Genomic DNA, 23,313 nt, shown 5'->3' on the forward strand with positions numbered 1-23,313 from the left:
TTGATTGAGATAACTTTGATTATACACAATATTTCCTAACTTCTATTTATTAAACTTATTTTTATCACCCGGCAAATATTTTTTGTCACAATACTAGCGTCCGCTATAAATTCGGATCTACGTGATAATATGAACATATTGGCTATTGCCAAATATCTAGAACGTTCGTTTTGTATGACCATTATATTAGGTATGAGTTAATGCATTTGTAATTGCTTAATTTATCTCTTTCACTCATACGCCCCCAACCAGGGACAAAATTATATTGAGCGCTGCGGGGATTGAGTAAACGAAGAAGTATATACTCGGTACTTTTTTGATAGGGGTGTGGCTGGGATCCTCTAATCCCACCCTGTTCATATATTTTGTTCTTGAAAAAAATGTAGACCCTTTTATCTATTTTGTAAAAAAAAAACTAATCCCATAAAAGGATTGTTCCCTATGATACTACACAATGACATATGATAATACTATTCATCATGCAATTTAATTATTCTACAATTACAAAAAAAATCGTAACAGATGATGATGGGACAAGGGTGCTTTTGACTATCCATATAATTCGTAATATAAACTTTATTGACTTATCATATAAATATATTTGTTTTCCCCACCTGTTCACATATTTGCAAGCTGGAAAACGGTACATGTACATGTACCTATTCCGACGGCACGTCCTATCACACCCTATATGTAGGAAGTGCCCAACGCCCCTCCCACCCCGATATTTTATATAAGTGAAATATATATGTATGCCCCTGGATTAAACATATCTTATTTAAATCCGTGTTACCAACAGAAACATGAAAAGTTTGTTGATTAGCCCTTAATAGATTAGTAATATTTCATATACCGAGAATTTATGAAGGACTGTCAAATTGTAAAGGCTCGAAATAATTAAAATGTCAGAGGACTAATCCCATGTTCGGGTTAATTAATTACTATTAGATATTTAAAGAAGAGGGGCAAGTAAAATTGTATAATAATAATATGTACTCGACGAGGGATAATAACGTCAGTCACGTGAGTAGCTATCAATAGGATCTTTATCTTGTGCAAATGTTATTTTTGTACAAGGTATTACTTGTATGCAAATGACTTGTATGACGACTTTATACAAGATATTATTAACTGTAAGATTATGATTGTACATGCAAGTAATCACTTGTTCGTGTTTTTATAGGGTAAGATAGACACTAAAATCCGAAGACCTGTAAACTTTTAAGGCCACTTAGCCGATTGTCATGTTAGCTTCTATAATAAAATAAAAGAAGTTCAAACAGATTGATTATTTGAAAAAAAACAAGTTCAAACTGATTGATTATTTGAAAAAAAACTACAGATCTGAATACAGAAGTAATTATTGTTATATGAAAATATAGCATATGTAGACTGAAAAAATGTTTAGTGGGTTTTCTACACCATAAATCACTTTACCATTGCCAGTGTCTGAATTCTATGTGGACTGGTACTTGATATTGTCTTGCACGAAGTCATGTTTGTTTTGTTTTGCAGAGAAAACATATGATGAGGGGATTTAAACTGGTCTGGACCTGGCATGTCAATTAACTGCTAGTATTCCTTTGTTTGTGCATAATGTATAATCTTTATTCAACAAGGGACTCACTCCTTTTTGAAATGATTTTTAGGTATGTTTATTTGTGTAATATTATTTTCCACTGTGGCTAATTTTAAAAGGGGGAGGGTTGTGATCGCGCCAAAGTATTTTAATGTTATTTTGGGCCAGCTGCCGCCTGCCCAGTAGCGTGAGGATTTTCCTCTTCGTTCATTGGAGGGCATGATCACATATAATATAAGGATCAGCATAATTATTACATGTACACAGAGAAGAGTGATCAGCATGGTAAAACAATGTTTTATAAAAGCATGCTAAAGTCCAGCACTGCAGATACTGAAAACAACATTTCAAATGGGCAATGCATATTCTATGTCTAATTAGAAATGACAGTGAATTAATGGAGCAATTTAGCTCAAAGTGGAAAACACAAAGGAACAGAGAATTTATCAGATACTAAATAGAAGGCACAAAATAATCATATTGCTCACACATTCAATCTAATTTATAAATTAGTCAAAGCAAACTTCATTTAAGAATTTTATCTTTAGTTAGTTGGTTAACTTCATTATGGTTTTGTTTTAACAGCAATTTGCATGTAATATGTCCTGTTTAATTGGGACTCGGATATGCTTCCGACTACCCTCTTTTTCCTCGATAAACAACCATTATTTCTGTATAATTTGTTTATCTGTTTTACGCAAATACTTTTGCTAATTTATGTGCCCATTTCAGTTGAAAATATTGCAAAGAAAATGCATGTATACCAAAATCTAAACGACACGGGTACATGTACTTCCCTCTACTACTGTTCATAGTACCAAGATAGATATTTAATTAGATATTGGTCGAGTGAACCTTACCTCGTAGCAGGGACTTAATATCACAATCCCTGCTCGTACTAAAGGCAAACAGGCAATAATTCCTGAATTAGAAAAGATTTACAGGCAGTTGCTCTTATTAATGTGTGTTGGTAGTGTTACACCACAGTGTAGTGAAATGCGTCTAGTGCGACTGGGATCAAAGTTGTACATCTACGGTTGCCGCTGTAGGTGAAAAAGAAAGTCGAGTATGTAAATCTTTCCTTGCCAGTACAAAGCCTCTACACTATCAAGACTCCTTCAAATGCCTCCCCATAGCAATGCACGTCAACTGAGGTCTTGTGTCTCAGGCTGAATTTGGAGGGGATCTCGGAGCAGCAAGGGCCCCAGAGATGCGGTGCGTAGGCCCACCGGCGTTTGGATATACCCTAGCACCTATCAACCTTGCCCCAACTATGGGTTAAATAGTCACACTACCTTGTGGGTGGCTCGGTAGAGCCAAAGACTATGACAGTAAATCCAAACAGAAAATCCAGGCAGATGCAGCTTGTCAGCAATGGGAATTGCAATCATCTATGGGAAGGTCAAACCCAGAAAATAAATCCGGTCCAACGGAGTGGTGGTTTGGCATAGTGTTAACTACTCTATCCTGTAAAAAAGGTTAGTTACGGAAACTGTAATTCAGGGAAATACTCAAAACCGGGACGATACCGATGATCACCATTTCACGAATGGAAGCATGGCTGCTAACAGCACGAATAGGCCATCATTATTGCACCCAAAACACGCCCCATACACAGGGAGGGTGTTGCTATCATCATGACACCTACAGCAAAGAAAAGCTTCATTAAATGGAATCCTTTCTCGGAAAGAATTATCACTGCTCGATTTTATGGAAGATACACCAAAACAACTGTGTATCATGCTATGCACCTACGAATGATACAGAAGACGAATTAAAAGAATTTTCTATGAACAAATGCAAAAAGAAATAGATGAAACCCCAGTACATGATATTCTACTTATAATAGGAGATCTTAATGCCAAAGTTTGAGACTGTAACGAAGGCAGAGAACAAACTATGGGCAAGCGTGGATGTGGAGTGATGAACGAAAATGGAGAAAGATTGGCAGACTTGTGTGGATTAAACAACTTAGTGATAGGTGGAACCATCTTTCCTCACAAAAAAACATCCACAAGGAAACATGGATCTCACCAAATGGAAGAGGTCAGAATCAAATTGACCATATTATCATCAATGGACGCTGAAAACATTTACTAGATAATGTTGTTGTGTAACGTGGTGCAGATGTTGGCAGCGATCACCGTCTACTTATTGCCAAGATAAAACTTCACCTCCGTAAAGCAAAGAAAACATCAGATTAAACCCAACCCAGATACAGCACAAATAAACAACACCAATGTGAAAATATCTGGAAAAACATCAAGGATGTATATACCGATGTCAGCAGCACAGTACTCGGAACGAAAAAGAAGCAGGATAAAAACTGGATAAATGTTGACACCTGGACCCTCATTAACAAAAGAAGGGAAAATAAACGAAAAGGGAAATGCCAGGTCAGAACGTCCCTTGGAAAAATACAGCAGAAAATACTCTGAAATAAATAAAGATACAAAACGTAAATTAAGACAAGACAAAGGATCATTTATAGACAACAAAGCCACTGAGGCAGAAACAGCAGCCTCAACAGGAGAGCTAAGTGAAGTATGTAGAATTACAAGAAAACTCACTGGAACACCTTCCAACAGTAACAACCCAGTAAAAGATCAAAATGGAAACAAAATCACCATAGAAAGTTTAAAACTCAGGAGATGGGCAGAACATTTTAAAGAAGTCTTAAATCGCCTTACCCAACAGAAACACTCACGTTTAACGTAAACTTTGGAGAAATAATGGATATTAATACATCTCGAACCACCAACAAAAGACGAAATCATGAAATCCTAAAAATGAAAAACAACAAAACACCTGGAATTGACAACTTAAATATGGGAATCTGAGATACTCCTAACTGATTTGTGCAAAGGACTGACAACCAAGTTACCGAAAAAGGGTGATAGAATGGACTGTTCAAACTGGCGCGGTATAACGCTCCTTTCAGTTCCCAGCAAAGTCTTTTGCAAGATCATCTACATGCGACTTAATGAAGCCATTGAGAACAAACTCCGAAAACAACAGGCAGGATTCAGATCAGGTGTTGGTTGCATTGATCACATCTTTACTCTACGAAATATAATTGAGCAGTGCATAGAATGGGATAGTAAATTATATCTAAACTTAACAGACTTTGAAAAGGCATTTGAGAGTGTACATTTGGAGAGCCTCTGGAATATACTTACAGCCTACGAATGCCCAGATAAACTCGTTCGAATACTTAAATCATTATATAACAACTTTTCATGCCGAATTATAGGCGACAACAAGCTCAGTGAATTGTTTAACATCACAAGTGGAGTCATACAAAAATGCATCAAGTCACCTGTGTTATTCCTTGTAGCAATAGATTGGACGATGAGGAAAACTGTTGGGAATCGGCAAAGGGGCATAAGATGGGCTTTAACATCAATGCTAGAAGATCCCGATTTTGCCGATGATATAGCTCTTCTATGCAGCAATGCCGAACAGCTGCAGAGAAAAACTGTAGACCTGTCAAAATACGCAAAACAAGTTGGATTGAACATCAATAAAAGAAAGACAAATAAAAAAAAATGCAACATGCAACTTGTTCCTCTCCAACAAAAATCAGGTTAAACAATGAACCACTTGAAGAAGTCGAAGATTTCATCTGTCTAGGAAGTACATTAAGTAAAAGCAATGCAACATCAAAGGATATTGCCAACAGACTTCAAGAGGCAAATGTCGCATTTCACCAACTAAATAGAATATGGAAGAATAACAACATCAGCCTGAGGACAAAAACTAAATTATACAACAGCAATGTCATATCAGTCCTTATGTACGTGTCTGAATGCAGGCGAAAAACACAGAAAGACAGTCAGAGACTCCTCGGTATTCCACAACAAATGTCTGAGAAAGATCTCCAGAATATATTGGCCACAAAAGATCACCAACCTTATATGAAAAGACTGGTCAAACTGACGTCATGATCCATATAAAACATAGACGATTAAGGTGGTTTGGCAATGTTAACAGAAGAGAGGCAGACAGTATCATCAGAGTAGCCAAATGGTCACCATCAGATAGAAAATGAACCAGAAGACAGCCAAGAGAAACATGGAGGTGAACTATATATATGGCATCAGAGTTCAAATACATGGGAGAAGACCTCGGGTGAAATGGAGAGCACTGCCAAAAACCGACAAAAAACTGGTCCCTGATTACAGCCTTATGCGCCATCAGGCGCGAAGATGATAAGTAAGTTCTCATTAATGACCGGTCACTATTTGCAAGCATGAAAATAAAAGCTTTTTGTATGAATAATAAATATAACTGTCTTGATAGTAACCTACAATTAGGACAAGTGCTCATGTGGTAAAACGATATCTTAATTTCATTTTTACTTATTAAAAGTACAAGTGTATTGGAACTTTGATTCGAATACGGTAAAAGGGCGGGAAAAACTATTTGTAACGAAACCCAAAATCCAAATGATCAAATGTGCAGTTGTACAAATCAGGGTTCTGTGGTTTTCTGGTTTTAGGTCTAAAACTACTCTTTAAGTGTTTTATTATTCTTTTGAATCTAACCATTCTAACTGTATTTGAAAGAAAAAGGTTGAATCGTTAGTTCAATTTTTTAATATTGAAGACACATGTTCCGACCACACATTTCGTTACGCTGTCAGATTGAACATACTAATTTGCGGACAGCCGAGTCCCTTTTAATCCTTCATAACTATTCAAAAACTAATTGTTAAATGATAAAATGAAAGTGCAAAAAAAAAACCAGCTTTGCTGTACTGATTTAAAAAAAAAATGACTGCATTTGCCATGGTGCTGTCAGTGGTTTCCGTGTGACTGATAACTGGAATATGAATTACAGATTGATTTTAGGAGTTATGTCCCTATCGTTTAGAAAAAAAAGGATCAAAATGAAGAAAGGCATTCAATAAAACTTAACTATATTATACATATATACATGTATGCATCTCTGAAATTGCACAAAATGTTGTGTCTGTCATACTTGTTTGACCTCTACAGTCATATTATGCTCAAAAATCGGAGAATCGGCTCAGCATTTTTTTTCTGACACAGAATAGACTTACTCCTAAACAATTAAAGAAATGGAAATTCACTTTAGGCAACACAAGACTGGTCTATAGTAGCATACAAACCATCTCAAACACTGAAATGTAAATTATTGGGGGCATCACTGTTTTGCGAAGGCTAGAAGTCAATCCTTTTTCATAAGAATTTCTGCTGTTTTTTTTCACTTTTCAGTTTCTTGTACCTTATCCAATTTATCATCCTTGATTAATATATTCTTGTCAAGTCTATTAAACAATGACTTATCTGCAAATCATTTAAAAAACAGGGTTTTCAAAAATGAAAGTGTCATCAGAAGTTTGGTTTAGTTGATATATTAATTTTAAACTTGTTTAGTTCTACTATGAAAAAAGTAAGGGAAACTTTCCTGCCAAAACTTGTACACCATTTTGCAAATTAACCAGTCAAAAATTAATTCATGATCTACAGCATTCCCAAGGTAAATACAACGCAACAAGTTTCTAAAGGCTTGTTAGGATACTTAAGATTGAGTATGAAATAGATGATGAATCGCTGCATGATGTTGAGACAATCTAATACTTATGGTAGATCAAACCCAGAGCATATTTTTCTCTCAACTTGCAAAATTACATAGAAGTATGTATTTTCAATGAAAAAATATAGTCTTATATGGCATACAAAATTCATCTTTAAATTTAGAAATATTTTCTGATATAAAACTAAGTGAGGTAAAACTACACACATTTATTTAAAAAAAAACCTCTTCCACGGAGAGATAATTGGTTGGAAAATGTTCTGTTACAATGTAATGGGAATTTTAATACAAGAAAAAAAAAAGTTTCGTGATCCCAATCAAAGATCATTAGATAAGTGTTCTTTATCCAAATTAAAAAAAAATATATATAGACTATTTCAGGGTTCAGGTTAGACATGTTTTCCTGTACTAAGTATTTTAGTAATAAATACATTAATTTATGACTAGAGAGATGTAATTCTTTATTTACAACAACATATAATAAGATAATAATAGAGAAAATAGCAATAGTAAAAAATAATATCTCAAAATATGTATACTGAATAGGTTAAATTAGGGATGGTAAATTAGAAATAAAGTTCTTCGATGCTCACATCATGTGACCTCATAACAATACAAGAGCAACAATATAACTTACAAAACCTTAAAGAAAATCTAGAAGTGACTAAACATTATATTTTTTCTACTTTTTTACCATTCCACTAAAAAAGAGGAAAATAATACAAATTGTACAATAATGTTATATGCATTTAGATTTTTTTTTTGGTTTGCTAAATCAAAATTGCTCAAATAGGTTTAAAAATATTTTTTGTAGGTCAAAAAGGGTAATTTATACAAGCTTAAACATGGATCTTACAGAAAACACACACACACACACACACACACACACACACACACACACACACACACACACAACACACACACATACATGTGCTTGTTCACATTAGTATTTGACAAAGACAGAATATCTATATACATAGGCAAAATATGCAGTGCCTAAAAAATGTGGAGATTTCAGTAGGTATGAAACTGCTTTAATAATATCTGTGTAAAAAATGGCTTTGGATTGAAAGAGAAATCTTTAAAATAAAAATAAGATCTTGGGATCTTTGGAAGAAGAAAACTCAGGATAAGGTCTAAGTCGAAAAATAATAGATGTAGTGTCACAGTCTAAAAATGGAAATACATATAAGATGTTTGGGAAATACGTATAAGATGTTTGGGAAAAAGTACTCTGATTTAGGTCTAAGTCTATAAAAAATAAGAAATAGGCTCAATATGACACAGTCGATAGGCTTATCATATAACAATTTTGGGGGATACTAGTAATAAATGTCTTGAAAAGTATGTTACAATATTTGTTTATCTTCCAAGTTCTTACCTTGTCAAATACAAAAAAAAAGAGAAGAAAAAATCTACACAAGTGTGCTTAAACAAAAGAAAGTTCACTTATGATCATTTTAATACAGAAGAATCATACCTTTTAACCTTCCTACATTAAAGGGGAGACTCCAACAAAATCCATATCTGTTAACCTTCCTACATTAGAGTATCCCCTCTAATGTAGACAAAATCCATACCTGTTAACCTTCCTACATTAGAGGGAAAACTCCAACAAAATCCTTGAAAAAATTTGAATCTCCCACATAAAATTGTAAGATTTGTGAGCAGTTTTTGGTTAAAATTATAAAATTTTCTATGAAAAATACTAAATAATTGAACTTTACGCCAAAAAATCTTGTTTTTTGTAAAAACCTCCCAGAAAAAAAGGATTTCCAAGAATAAACAGACTGCAGGCTAAATAACAGGTTAGTGGTTTGTGTTACAGCAGTTCAAATTTTGAATTATCTCCATTTTTATAATATCATATGCATAAACACTTCGTAAAAAATAGTAATTTGGACAAGGTATCGAGGGTTTGTAAAAACTTTACATTGACACAGATAACATTAAATAGTGATTAAAAAAATTATAAATAATATTGGCAAAATATTTCAAACAGAAAAAGCATCCTTGGTGAGTGAAATAAACTCCTAGATTGTTGGAGTTTTGACATGCATGTTTCTGATTTTTCCCATTTTTCCTGATTCTTACAAACACTTACTCTTAAACTTGACACTAACTAGATTGACGATATTTTCTGGGAACTTAACAGCAAGTCCACATCATGAGAATAAATAGATAATATATATATTATCTAAGGTAAATTACATGCATCTTTGTTTTTACATGCTGCAATTAACTGATAGATATCATAGTTCATGGTTTTATATCCAACGACAACCAACATACCTCGAAGTACAACCATATATTTGTGGTACTGGTAATAAAAACAACACTCATAATACTGCAGGAAAAAATTTTAAAAATGAGGTAATAATTATTGTTTGCTAATGACTCAAACAGTCATCTTTAAGTAAATTTTTGATGTCTTTTTAAATGCATGCTACGAGGTAATAGGTTGAACATTTCAGGCAGACTTCTAAGTCACAATTATAATTTCCCATGTTTTTCAATATAGATGAACTGTTGTCACAGAGATAAGTCATACCAGTACTATATTGTCAATATAATGCTGTGTTTGTTAATTTCTATTTTTTTATGTTGCTTTCATATTTTGTATAATAATATGAAATTACAAAATTAACTTTTTTTGTGTAACCACTACAAAATGCACTAGGCAACAGATAGATGAACAAGCTTTATAGAGAACAGTTAAGTTTCCTTTGAGTTTCCTCCAAACAAAAGTAAATGCAAAGAAAGAAGAACCAGAAAAAAAAAGAATCAGTGAAAAAAATAATACAATGCACCATCATTATATAGCCACCTTTTGGACCAGGCTGAATTGTGGCAGTATAAGAGGTTGGGAAAAAATTGTATAGAATCTATATAACTTTAGGAAAAGTGGACTTAAGAAGTTAATGGGAATAAAAAAAGGACTGCCATTGAAAGGGGGGTGTTATATAGTGAGGGAGCACTGTAAATCCTTTCCACTCATGCAGTGGATGAAATTCAAATAAAAATATTTACATGTTCTATAAGAAATCTTAATGTTAAACTTTTAACATTAAATTTTTTAAGTCAACAGACCACGACCGCCCTGGTATATGCACAAAATTGGCATGAATTTGTGATGCAATGATGGTAATGCATCTGTACACCAAATTGACCTAGAATAAGGGGTTCCTGTTAAAATGAACTTGTCAGAAAACTCAACATGGATATTGTTGCCACTATCGGAAAAGAAAACCTAAGTCTCGTCTTTCATGACTATTGTCGCAGGCGAGACAAAAATGGTTATTGGTTAGTGCTGTACTACACACTGAAATCTTGTACTACACACTGAAATCTATCAATTATATAACAATAGCAAACCTTAGGGAAAAAATGATTCATGCCTGTATTAGTTTAAATGAATCAGGGAGCAACCATTTTGAATTCGTGATGGAGATTGGGGGCAGAATAAAATTTTCATGGTAGAATTTTTTCACTTTAATTTCAGTCTGAACTTTTAAATTGAAGCCTTTTGTAATAGGACAAACTGCTCTTCCTGTAATTTTTAATCAAGATATCTGGTCCTGAATTTTTTATTTCAAAATTGATTCTAGCCTCAACACAGTAAAATAAAATAGTTTCTTCTTTTAAGGAGAACAACTGGTAATGACAGTTCAGTTTAGTAGGTGAAAAAAAATTATGGTGGACCATTAATTATGTTATACACTAAAACCTGTCTAAAAAACACGAAAAATAACCTAAAAACCTGTCTAAACCAGACACTTTTTACAGCTTCTTTACATGTACATGTAATTCAAATGTAATATACAACCTGTGAAAAACAAAGAACTGTCTAAACTACACAAATTTAATTGCCAAAAAGGGGTTTGTTTTTTAGTAGATTTCACTGTACTCACTTACAGGAAACATATGGGGAGCATAAGTACAACGAGTAAGCAAGATAATGTATAGTATTATGCCTATTTGTAAGTAATACATGTAGTTTAAAATATAAAAAGAAAAAATCCATGACCTCATGGATTTACAAAATTGCATAAAAGCTGATTCTTTCCTAATCAAAATTCAAATATCTTTTTTTTTATGGATGTTTTCATTTATAAGTAGACATAAATTGTTCATGATACTTTCTGAATCTTTCCAACATTTCTTTTAGCTTCTCAACAGGTGGCAAGATTGTGGTTCTGAAAAAATAGTTTTATGTGTAAAATTTGCTTGTTTCTAACTTACAGAAATATAGATTCTCCATCAGTAATGAGTGGTTATAATTATTTCTCCACTGGAGATGGTAAAATTGAGATTTTTTAACATGCAGGTTTTAGTGAAATTTTAATTTGATCATTGATTATGGAGTAGTTTGAAGAAGAATATGTTTCTCCTATTAAAATCTGTAGAACTGGAAAATGTAAAATGGCAGAGAAACTGTTGCAGAAAACCTGAATCATTCACCTCAAAACATCATAAAACTTGCAGTTCACAGGCAGTTTTTCTTAATAGGAGAATCTGGTATTAAAAAACTCAAATTATGATGCATGTTTCTACAATAAAGCTATACCAAAAACATATAAATATTTCACCTTTTAAAGCAGTAACTCTTATTAAAATATAGGCCAAAACATTTTTGAAGCGTCAAAAATAGAAAGACAATTCAGAGACATCAAATCAAAGTACATGGTCTGAACATGAAAACATGAAATTGAGACTATCTAGATACTGCAAATGTACTGATTTTTGTGGTGTATGATATTTTTGCAGTGGACAGAAAAGCTAAAAAAATAGTACACATGAGAATGATTTTTAACACTATATAACGCTTATCCTTTTTTTAATTTGCGAAAATTGATACCTGTGAAAATGCTTACTTGACAGAATTCGTGAAAATTAGTAACCAAGAAAATTTATATGTTTACAGTACCTATACACAATGGACGTATCATACACTTGTGAAGTTGACATTTTCATCCCGTTGGGGTTGTAGTCTCATTGACATATACACCACACCTATTCTCGTTACATTAAAATTGATATTCCACTTAAATACAGATCATCCACAATAAGTCTTGGATATTTTACCTGAAATGATATGTTCCTGGTTTCTGACCAAACCCAGATCCTGGTACGACACAGATGCCAGTCTTTTCCAATAGATCAAAACAATACATAACATCTGCAGGTACTCCTTTTTTCTAAATTCAGACGTCAAAGTATGTAATTTTAACCCATGTTCATACATAACTTACATAAAATATTTAGTTATTCAGCTGACATTATAATAAAATTGTTTCTCTTTCCAAGAGACAGTGGAATTGACTGAAATATGGATAATGCCAAAACCAATGCCCACCATACTACATTTTAATGGTGGTTACTGGTACAAAGTGAAAAAGATAAACAAGAAATACTGTAAATGTACTGTTGACATTAACATATAATTCACACCCCCTTTTCAAACACCCCTCCAAAAAAACTGACATATACTGTCCCCTATCAGTCACATGAAGAAAATAACACAAAATTTCATCCGAATGCATAGTCCACTGTCCAAGGACTAAACATATGTTAAAACCTATCTGAAAAGTAATGTTGAACTAAACCCTGATCTCACCTAGACAGAAATATACATCATCATCATTTTAATGTTTTAAATTTGTTCTAAGAAGTATCTGAACAAACAAAAAAATAAATAGCAGGTACCTAAAACAATACATGTAGTTCACTTCAGCCTCCAATAGAAGAGAACTAAAATATGCCCTCACTCCCATTTTTCACTTGTATTTGTGTTTTCATATTACACTTCATATGACCTTACCTTAGCAGCTTCGATGGCAGCAGGGGGTATCTTTATCTGTGGAAATGCATACATAGCACCCTGCACAACATTACAGGAAAATCCTTCCATTGAATTAAATGTCTCTGTAACCATTTTTGCTTTTGTCTTTAAATCACCTAAAACTTGTTCCTTTTCCTTTAAAATATAAGTATTACTAAATGTGTTAAAATACAAATTGTTCTTGTTTAAGGAGGTAGACCTATGGTAAGGGACACAACTCTTACAAATAATTAGAACGTTTGTCTTCACCATTTTACATCATCAAAGACACTTGGACTGATCTTATTCTTAATCTATCTGATTAAGGTGTCATACCACTATTTCTGGTCTCCATTACTATGTTAAACTCAGCTTTTAATAAAGCTAAAAAAAATTTTCAACAGTACAGATGGTGCTGGAGGGGTTTCATTATGATGGCCACCCTCTGCTTTAACTCTCATAAAAATAAACATACCTTATGTGCCTTCTAAGAAAGAATGGTAAAATGAAAGTAGACAGGTGCAGAAATCACTACTTTGTTGTGAAATTTAGCCATATCATGGGGCCTAGAATTTTAGTTCAGAATTTTTTTACCCACACTGAATAAAGAAAATGAAGTTTTCAGATTACTGCTGTTTTATTTAGCTATCAGATGATGTTTGTATACCTCTACTAAACAAAGAGAATGATAGGGTGCAATGTTGGGACTACTTCTTGTCATTATGAATTACTCTCTTGTACGTGCAGGCAACTGATTTCTGAAATAGTGATATTACACCTTAAGGAGGTAGACCTAGGGTAAGGGTCATAACTCTTGAAATCTGGGATTTGTTTGTATCATATTCAATTTCACCAAAGCCTTTGAAGCTTTCATTAGAAACAGAATAAAATCAATCCAAGTTATCTTGATGCTTAACAAAATCATTCCAATGATTTGTATGAGTTATGCCCCTTAGCCAAGGTCTACCTCCTTTAATCATAATAGGGTAAAAACTAGAAAAAATGAGGAGGCAAATTTTTACATTGTTCATAGCCAAAACAAGCATGTAGTTGGACGTGTCATACAGGAAGTTGATATCAGACAGCACAAAAAATCACTTACATGTGCCCCATCTATATATAGCCACATGCCAAATTTGGAACCAATCCTTTTAACAGACAGACAAGGTGATTCTAATATACCCACAATCATTGAGTTATGAGGGTAATAATTTTTTTTATTTTATTAATATGGGAATAAAAATGGGTAATACATGTAAAGCAACCTCAAAAGAGAGAAATGAGGGATAATAACAAAATTTTCAAACTAATAAAATCTAGGCAGTAGGTAAAAGGAATAATCTAAAGGGAAAGTTTGTACAACAAATGAAAATATCGGGGCAAAGACCGGAATATAACTAGAAAGGGTATGTGAGCCAAGAACTTTCTTTTACTTGACCTTAGAATACCTACCTTTAAAAACAAAGGATAAGATGGTTCACTTGGAGTGGGAGGGTTTACAACAACATCCATAGCAGCCTGTAAAAGATTTGTATCAACATCTTTAAAAGTTTAATTTTCTAAGAATATTTTACTTACAGAACTGCAAAAATAGATACACTAAAAGTGTCACTTCAAATCACAAAGAGAATGTCAAATACATTTTATCAAATGGCTCAAGTAACATGCTTATATTAACACAACTTCATGTAACAGAATCACAAATAATGCAGGACTCACCTAGCCAGAAACATATAAACAGTGACTGACTGATTTGAATATCATAACCAGAAAAACACTGTTTAAAATATTTAACTTATCAAAATAGAAATGGATGAAGACAGTTTGGCAGATATTACTTACCTGACCAGAAACAGATGAACACAGTTTCGCTGAGATCGATTTAAGTAGCATGGTTTTTACTCCAGGATCAAAGTTAATGGCTTCACAATACCCTCCTCGGAAACCACATCTGAAATTACAGAATGATTTTATAAGCTTCAAATTTTCATTGATTTGTTGTCAATTTGAATTCATCTGACTAAGTTTTAAATAATTAGGTGTAAGGTTTCATTCAGAAAAAAATTAAGTTAATTTTATAATAACATTTTATGCCATGTACTTTGAATTTTTTTCCTTTTATGGCAAGGTATATCAGTTTTTTTTAAGAGTATACTAGCCCAAATGATATAATTTCATATAACCTGTTAAAAAATTTGAAAAGATCTTTATAATTTAATTTTAAATGGATTCCAGTAAAAATTAAGAATTGATTCTTATTCAGAACTGACCAAGGACCAATCTAGGTTAATGATTTTCACAGCGCCAAACCAGTTTATACAGAATAACCCGGTTTGCCCTAAGAAAACCAACCAATCAGAAATCTCATAATTCGAATCAAATAATATATAAACAGACATACTCTCCCATATAACCTTTAGATGTGGACATGAAGGACGCCAGTTCTATATCTTGGTACTCTGGTCCCATTTCACGTAATACCTTCTTGAATGAATGGAAGGCTGAACCAGGAGCATATATATTATGTTGGTACACCTGTGAAAATAGTAAAGAAGTAGAAACTTGATTATATATTTCATATAAGTGGAGTTCTAATCACATCTATTATTCCATATAGTGAAAAATGGGAAAGTCCCTCCAAACAAGTAACAACAAAAAATGTTTGCAACCTATGGCACATCCATATAAACCATATACATAATCTGAAATCAATCTATCCAATGGAAGCCAAGATTTTTGTGACAGACTGACCAACAAGGCGATTCAAATTTTCCGATAATTCCTTGAATGGGGGCACAAATGTCTTCCAAAGTGCCTTTATAATTTATACAAAGAGATGGAATTCAACAACAAGCTTGGCAGATATTTTTTAAGACCTGAACTATTTTTTCCTGAATTATGTTAAAAATTAAAATGCTATTTTTGTCTGCACTTAAAGCAATAAAATTTCACATTGTAAAGGCTTTGTATTACCTCATCAGCCATTAAAATAAGGTTTTCCTGTTTTGCAAAATGAATTATATTCTCAATATTTTCTCTGGATAAAACTTGACCTGAAAAAGAGATTAACACAGATTTAGGAAAAAGGCAGAGGGCTAGATTGAAGATATACATGTACATGAAAAAAAAAAAAAAAAAATTACACACCTTTGCTGACAAATTTAGGACAAGATTTTTTTTTTTTATTAAGATAGGTTGTTTGATCATGTATACATACATGTAGATGGAAAAAAATAAATAAAAACAATATAAAGCAAATGAAAACAGATTATGTAGGGTTCTAGAATAATCACACTAAACAGATTCAAATTAAGTATATTGTTGATAACAATCTAAACATGTCTTGAAATATTGTACATTTTGTATTGACAATCTTGAGCACCCTTAAAAAACAGTTCCATTAAAAAAAATCTTTAAGGATCTACAAGTTGAAATAATGTTTATTATTCTAGTACTCTCCAAATGGTCTGAAATTCTGCCTGTTATTTAATATTTTTTCTGTTATTTAGTCTGACAGTTTTGTGAATAAAAAGAACCATAAAATAAAAAAAAGTTCTAATCCAATGGAGAATAATTGTTACCAAATACAGAGTTTTTAATTCAATTTTGTTTTGGAATAAGAATCCAATTACGATGGATTGAATTTTTAAGGAACCATTTTCCTGCTGATATCATTACCAGACATGTTGATACTACTTTAAGACAATGTGTGGTTTTAGTCGTATTTATAAAAATGAGTAATAAATCTTGAACTTTGTGTCATTTTAAGATGGATATTATGGAGAAATTCACATTTCGCAGAGCCTAATTTGCAGTCAAAATCATAGAGGTAAACTGGTCTATATTTCATTGCAGAAAGCCTAATGTTTATAGTGAAGCAAATCTCACCTGTAGGATTTCCAGGGTTAAAGTAAATCTCACCTGTAGGATTTCCAGGGTTAAAGCAAATCCTACCTGAAGGATTTCCTGGGCTAAAGTAAATCTCACCTGTAGGATTTCCAGGGGTAAAGCAAACTCACATGTAGGATTTCCAGAGTTAAAGCAAATCTCACCAGTAGTATTTCCAGCGTTAAAGCAATCTCACCTGTAGAATTTCCAGGGTTAAAGCAAATTTCACCTGTAGGATTTCCTAGGTTATAGCAAATCTCACCTGTAGGATTTTCAGGATTAAAGCAAATCTTACCTGTAGGATTTCCTGGGTTATAGCATATCTCACCTATAGGAATTCCATGGGTAAAGTAATCTCACCTGTAGGATTTCCTGGGTTAATTACCACCAAGGCTCTTGGAACACATTCAGACCTTGCTTCATTCAATGACCTTTGTAATTCTGGTAAATCTAATGACCAATTATTATCTTCATTCAAATAGTATTTAATCTACAAAAGTACAAAAATATAATTCAGTGCTACCTTATAAAGCTTAACTAAACTAGATATATGTTAAAGCATCATCAAATCAAAGCACCAATGACACTGAACCTTGGAGGTCATGAGATAGCAATAAGTATTTTAAAAACTTTAAAAGAAGCTTATCATAATCTGCTGATGACAATTTGTTCTTTCCGTATTTTTAAAAAAGATTAATAAAATACAAGATCAGTGCTTCCACTACTACTAACACCACACATCCAAAAATACATGACGATTCAAAATTTCATTTAAAATTTGTTTCCATTTTTTTGTTTCATTTCATTTTGTTTTTACTTTTTGCATAAAAAACTTGATGCATTTTAATATTCATCCGCCAATTCTCTTCCACAGTGGAAGTTATTTTAAGGCGGTTATCAAACGGATGTCCCTTTGATCGACATCAGATGGTTATAAGACTCATAAGTCACATGATTTCCAAGTAAAAATCATTACTTATGTTGAGGGCATTGTCATGATAAATTGGCTGCCCAAGGAACACTTATATTGACTGAAACATTGATAATGTTTTGAGCCACAGGCAAGTGCATCAGACAGGCAATTTATCAATAAGGTCATCTAATTTTGAAGTTTTTAAACCCAAGACACTTTAATGTCTGTTTGATTGCAGGCATAATGCTGTAATTGTGATTGTCAATAATTCTGTTTTTTAAATACTGTCAAAGCACCTGAATTCATGGATACCAATTTTCATGGATTGTTGTATTCATGGTTTTGAGGTTGTCAGTATACACATTATTGGAAATCGTTTCCATTGAGAACCAAATTTCGTACTTTGGCCTACCCATGAAAACCATGAAAATGGTACCACACGAACAACAGCACTTTCACAGTATGATTTCAATACACTGAGAAAGAAATATAAGACAGTAAGAACACAGAAATATATTCAAGCTGTTGACCATTGCATTTCAATGATGATCTACCATTTACAATACACCTGTACAGTTAATGCTTCAGGAAATACTCACAGGATAAGCATTATATTCAGCTATAGTTGCCGTGTAAAGAGGATACTGAGGTATAGGAATCATTACTCCTGCTCTTCTGTTCCCTCCTTCTCCAGTCATGCAAAGTTTCATAATAGTCTGTAAGGTAAAAAAGTGAAATATTCTTATTTTAACAGAGAATGTAATGGAGGTCACGTTCAAGACTTAAGTATTAAAGGAGGTAAACCTAGAGTAAGGAACATAACTCTTGAAATCAGTGATATGTTTGTATCATATTCAATTTCACCAAAACTTATCAAGCGTTTATTTGAAACAGAATGAAATCAATCCAAGTTACTTTGATGCTTACATGAGATTGATGTCAAATGCTGAATACAAATGTTACCCTGATTTGCAAGAGTTGTGTCCCTTACCCTAGTTAAAAAAAATGCCCCAAAAATCCATTTACTTCTTTTTTAAATACTTTTATCATGACATGTATAAATAGATATTTGTCATTTTTATAGGTATTTTTACACTGAAAGATGTGTTGCTTTGCTCTATACATGATTCCATGCACATGAATGGTAGATTGGGAGCAATTCTGAATAAACATCTGGTCACATACTGAGACTGTACTTGAAGATCTGAAGGGGTCAATTAGGAATTTGATTGTTGTGAATTGAGTTTACTGGTGACATGTAAGCAGAGTCAATAAACACATGATTGAGATCATCAAACCATTCAAACACACAAGTACTGTGAAAGTATTTTAATTCATGGATACCATTTTTCGTATATTAGTGATGAAACGCAAGTTTTCAGTATGCACATCATTGGAATTCTCCTTTTTGTTGGGAAGCAAATTTCATTGGTTAAGCCTACCCATGAAAACCATGAAAATTTGTACCCCATGAATAATAGTACTTTCATAGTACTAAACATGTAAATTGCATTTTCATTCACACCAAACTGATTATGGAATGTGGGCAGAACTGATAGCTCAAATTTAATCATAGCTTTGGTATCCTGAAAATGCAAGAAAAACTTGCACCTTGGAATTACATTTAGGCCAAGAAAAAATATATGTCAGTAAAAGTGTTAAAGTTTACACGGATTGATTTCAGATTTGGTGTGTGGCTTTATATAAATAAGGGTGAAAAAAATAAGGTAGGTAGGTAGTTGAAATCATTTTGTATAGACACTTATGGGAGAATTCCTTGACTTAAATAGTGCTCAACTAAAAAAGGATAAAGTAGCTGCATTTCATAAAAAAAAATACCAATAAAATGTGCTAGGGTAGGCAGAAAAAATAGGGTAGGTAGGGTAACCTTAAACAGACAAGTTTTTTTTCTCTGGCCTTATGTCAAAAACCATTAAGTTTATATCATTCTTTCCTAATCCTTACTTTAATACCATCACTGGCACCAGTGCAAAGAAAAACATCATCAGCACAGCAAGGATGACCATCACGATCAGTTATATATTTAGCAATATCTTCTCTTACAACTCGTACTCCTGAGCTATCACTGTAAGCACCTGAAATAAAATTCCTCTTCATTTAAATTGTAAAATTTACTGTATTGCCTACATATGATGCCCAACTTGCTTATATCTACAAAATGTATAATTCAATCAAATTCCCTTGTACCAGTTGTGATTACAAGAAATGTGGACAGATTTGGATGATTCCAATATACCCTTACTTTCTTTGTGTGGGGAATAATTAGTCCCATTTAATTTTCTGCCTGTTGACATATCTTGGAAAAATAATTTTCATAGGACTTTTAGTCATGTTAGTGGTAAGCAGAAAATGTTCACATTTCAGGAATAATGGCCTCTGGACATGCAAGAAAAAAAATATATGGCCATATTTACCTATGCTTTGACCACCACAACTGGTTAAAAATTTCTTAGCTCTGTCTTTGGCATCAGCAGGGTAATTGGGATCATTCATCAATTTATCAGGATCTGTACATATAGCAACAACCTGAAATATGTAAAAATTAGATTGAAAAAAAAACACCCTTTAATATATAGAGATTTTCCAGTATAACTTTCCTGAAGGGGTGAATGCCACAATACATAAGGGGTAGCACCAAGATAATTAATTTAATTTTTGCAATGCATTAAATTGTGTAAAATATAAGAGATACCCCAATCAAGGTTTAAACATTTAAGACTAAAGTGGTATGCATCCCCTCCGAGGAAATTTTACTGGGATAGACCTTAGACTTTGACAAAATTGAGTAAACAGTTCAGAAATCTATGCTCTTTTCTGTTTTTTTTTTCAAATCATTGTAATTACCATAGTTCCTATAAGACTAAGGCCAAAACTAACCAAAGTGCTGTTGGCATTGGAGGTTTTTGATCCTTGTCCGAATTGTAGCATGAACAAAATTATAAAGATTTCATGATGTAAAATAATACTGTATTGTATACATGATTTTCCCCAAGACACTTTTATTAATCTAAATTTCCATGTCAATTTTACTTTGTTAAAATAACTCCTCTTCACTACCCTTTTATTAATCATATAAAATTGATGAAGAGATGAAGATCTTGTATTTGCAGCAATTATAGAATATGGTTAAGCTGAATTATTGCCTAAAATACATTTACAGATTTTAAAAGAGATATTGAATGATGTATAAGGAATTACATTTGGACTATATTTTATGTAGTATTCAGAAATTGTAGAGAATTTTCTAATATGAACTGGTGACATAGGGTATTTGGTCCTGAAGGATCAAAACCCTAAAATTATTTTGTTTGCCATAGCCCAACTCAGACTGTCAAAATGCTTTGGGTGCTTTTTTATTAATGGATTATTGTTAATCTATTTATCATCTCATCTCATTGCTTTTTTCCCTATTTTCCAGGTTTTTTGTTAGTAATAAGGTATGTAAGCCTCATTCTAGTTTCATTTTCTTTACCGGAATTTCCGATGTAGAACGTATTGAAAACTGAGGATCGATCTGTATTTTATTGTTTACTTCCAGGTACTTGAAACTCTGTACAACAATGCAAAATCTTCTAGTTTATGTTTTTCTTACTACATTTATCATGTAGAAATAGCAATTTGTCATTTTTTATCATGATTTTTTACACAGAAAGATTTCTGCCCTTAACACTGAACTCAACGCTCTCTAAATGACAAATCTCCATGCTTATGAATGGTAGACTAGGACCCATTCTTGCTAAATCACGGGGGGCACATGACGAGACTTACATACCCTATTTATTCTAACTTGGTCATTTCAAGAGCTTATTTGATCTTTTTATGTTAGGACACAAACAACAAATATTACTAGAAATGGCAGCATTACTATAATACAGACTTTGAATAATTCGGGAGAAAAAAATATTTACTTACCTACAGACTTGATCATTTTACGAGTACTTAGGCTACATTTGTGAGGCCAACAGAAATATTTTAAATCATTAAAAATGATTTTGTAAGATATTTCAATCATATTCATATATAACAGTTAAAAGAAATAATAAATATTGATAGTTTGTGATATGTCTGGAAACTAGTGTTTTACCTGTCTGAGGAATGTGATGGGCTTTTGTCCAACAGCATGACAATCTCCAATGTTAGCCCTAATCACATCAGAAAAAGGTTTACTTTTACCCTGAAAGAGTTGAGTCAATTACATGTATCTGAAAAAAATATGCTTCCTATATGACCTAATTTTCTAAAGCCCAGCTTAAAACATTTAATTTATTCAATATAAAATACCCATATTGAATGAGCTTCATAATAAAGGGTAGCAATTTTAACTGGTTGTTTTGGAGATCTGTATTTTACTTGCTAAAAATATCTCCTCTTAAGTTTTTCAACAAAAGCAAATTAAAATGAAGTTGTGATACTAGTCTATATTTATTTATGCCTTTTTTGTTTGTCATAAATGAACACCAAACAAACCAACCCCAATTTGTTTCACCTACATGTACATTGTGTGTTCATTTTATTATGCACCATATTCTTTTAAAACAAGATATAAAAGAATTAGAAAATCTGACATCCCCTAAAATACACAACATCATTAGCATTCAAATTTGCAATTCTTAGAGGCTACAGTACAGGAAGAGACATAAAATGACCTATCACTGTGATACTTAAAATTTTGAAATTGAATGACTTTTATGTTCCTAAATATACATTTAAACTTTTTTTGTGTTGATTCAATATGCCCTACCACTCTGAATGCTGAAAAAATATGATAATAGCTTTTATAGTAAAAAGGTAATTCAATGTCCACTCTGTTAGCAACATGTTCTTTTCATAGTTTCTTGGTGATTTTTCTTGTTTGATTTGTTAAAAACACTTTTTTTCTTTGGCTTTTAAAATTGTTTATGCTATGTGCGATTCTAAACTGAAGTACAATTGTTTCTTGGAGTAGAATTATGTAAATAGACTATATTATTATGGGTAATTAATGTCAACATGCGTTCAATATCTTACAGCCTTTAACTCTTGTTCTATTTCACCAGCACGTATAACAATAGGACCACGAACAGCGTATTCCATATTCTTTACGAAAGGATTCATATTCTCAACAGACAAAACTTTTGACCTTGTCTGCATGAAATTAATCCGTCGACTTTCTTTAGAATGTTTGACATGACCACAGACTGTCGCCAATCTTTGACGTGCGCTCCTCATTTTGGGGGTTATTAAGAGTTCCGTCGAAAATAAATTAATCAAATATATATTTTTTTTAACGACGAATTCTGCAAAACAGATTTTACATGCGTTACAAAACAACTGGCTTGCACTGGTTCTTGGATGATCAGGAGCAGATAATTCTAAAGAGTTTGGATAACTCGTATCAAACAAAAGTCGACCCATACTTTTTACTCTGTACTCGGATTATTTAAAAACAAAAAACAAAAACAAAAACAAAAACAAAACAAAAACAAAAACAAAAACAAAAACAAAAAAACTTTGTGTCTCATTTTAGCCATACCATTCCTTAAATTTTCT

At 32.7% G+C, this 23,313-nt stretch overlaps 1 protein-coding gene across 1 annotated transcript; it reads right to left on the bottom strand.

The window, feature by feature from the left end:
- Positions 1-7,585: 7,585 nt before the first annotated feature.
- Positions 7,586-23,140, bottom strand: LOC148617758 (alanine aminotransferase 1-like). Its single transcript, XM_088585303.1, has 13 exons — positions 22,792-23,140; positions 21,869-21,958; positions 20,199-20,310; positions 19,729-19,859; positions 18,363-18,479; positions 17,211-17,340; positions 15,936-16,015; positions 15,364-15,497; positions 14,805-14,913; positions 14,415-14,480; positions 12,963-13,118; positions 12,227-12,339; positions 7,586-11,337 (listed from the first exon to the last, which is right to left on the bottom strand). The coding sequence occupies exons 1-13, from the start codon at positions 22,990-22,992 to the stop codon at positions 11,247-11,249; spliced, it is 1,530 nt and encodes a 509-aa protein (XP_088441429.1). The 5' UTR covers positions 22,993-23,140; the 3' UTR covers positions 7,586-11,246.
- Positions 23,141-23,313: the final 173 nt, after the last annotated feature.

The sequence above is a fragment of the Perna viridis genome, chromosome 5 (assembly GCF_037379345.1).
Source record: "Perna viridis isolate PV_CMFRI_1.1 ecotype Kerala chromosome 5, ASM3737934v1, whole genome shotgun sequence".
NCBI lineage: Eukaryota > Metazoa > Mollusca > Bivalvia > Mytilida > Mytilidae > Perna > Perna viridis.

Coding starts and splice junctions, on each gene's coding strand:
- LOC148617758 (XM_088585303.1), bottom strand. CDS start 22,992: ATGAGGAGCGCACGTCAAAGATTGGCGACAGTCTGTGGTCATGTCAAA. Junction 21,959..22,791: donor TAGAACAAGAGTTAAAGGCT/GTAAGATATTGA, acceptor CAACTCTTTCAG/GGTAAAAGTAAACCTTTTTC. Junction 17,341..18,362: donor CTGAATATAATGCTTATCCT/GTGAGTATTTCC, acceptor GTACTTTTGTAG/ATTAAATACTATTTGAATGA.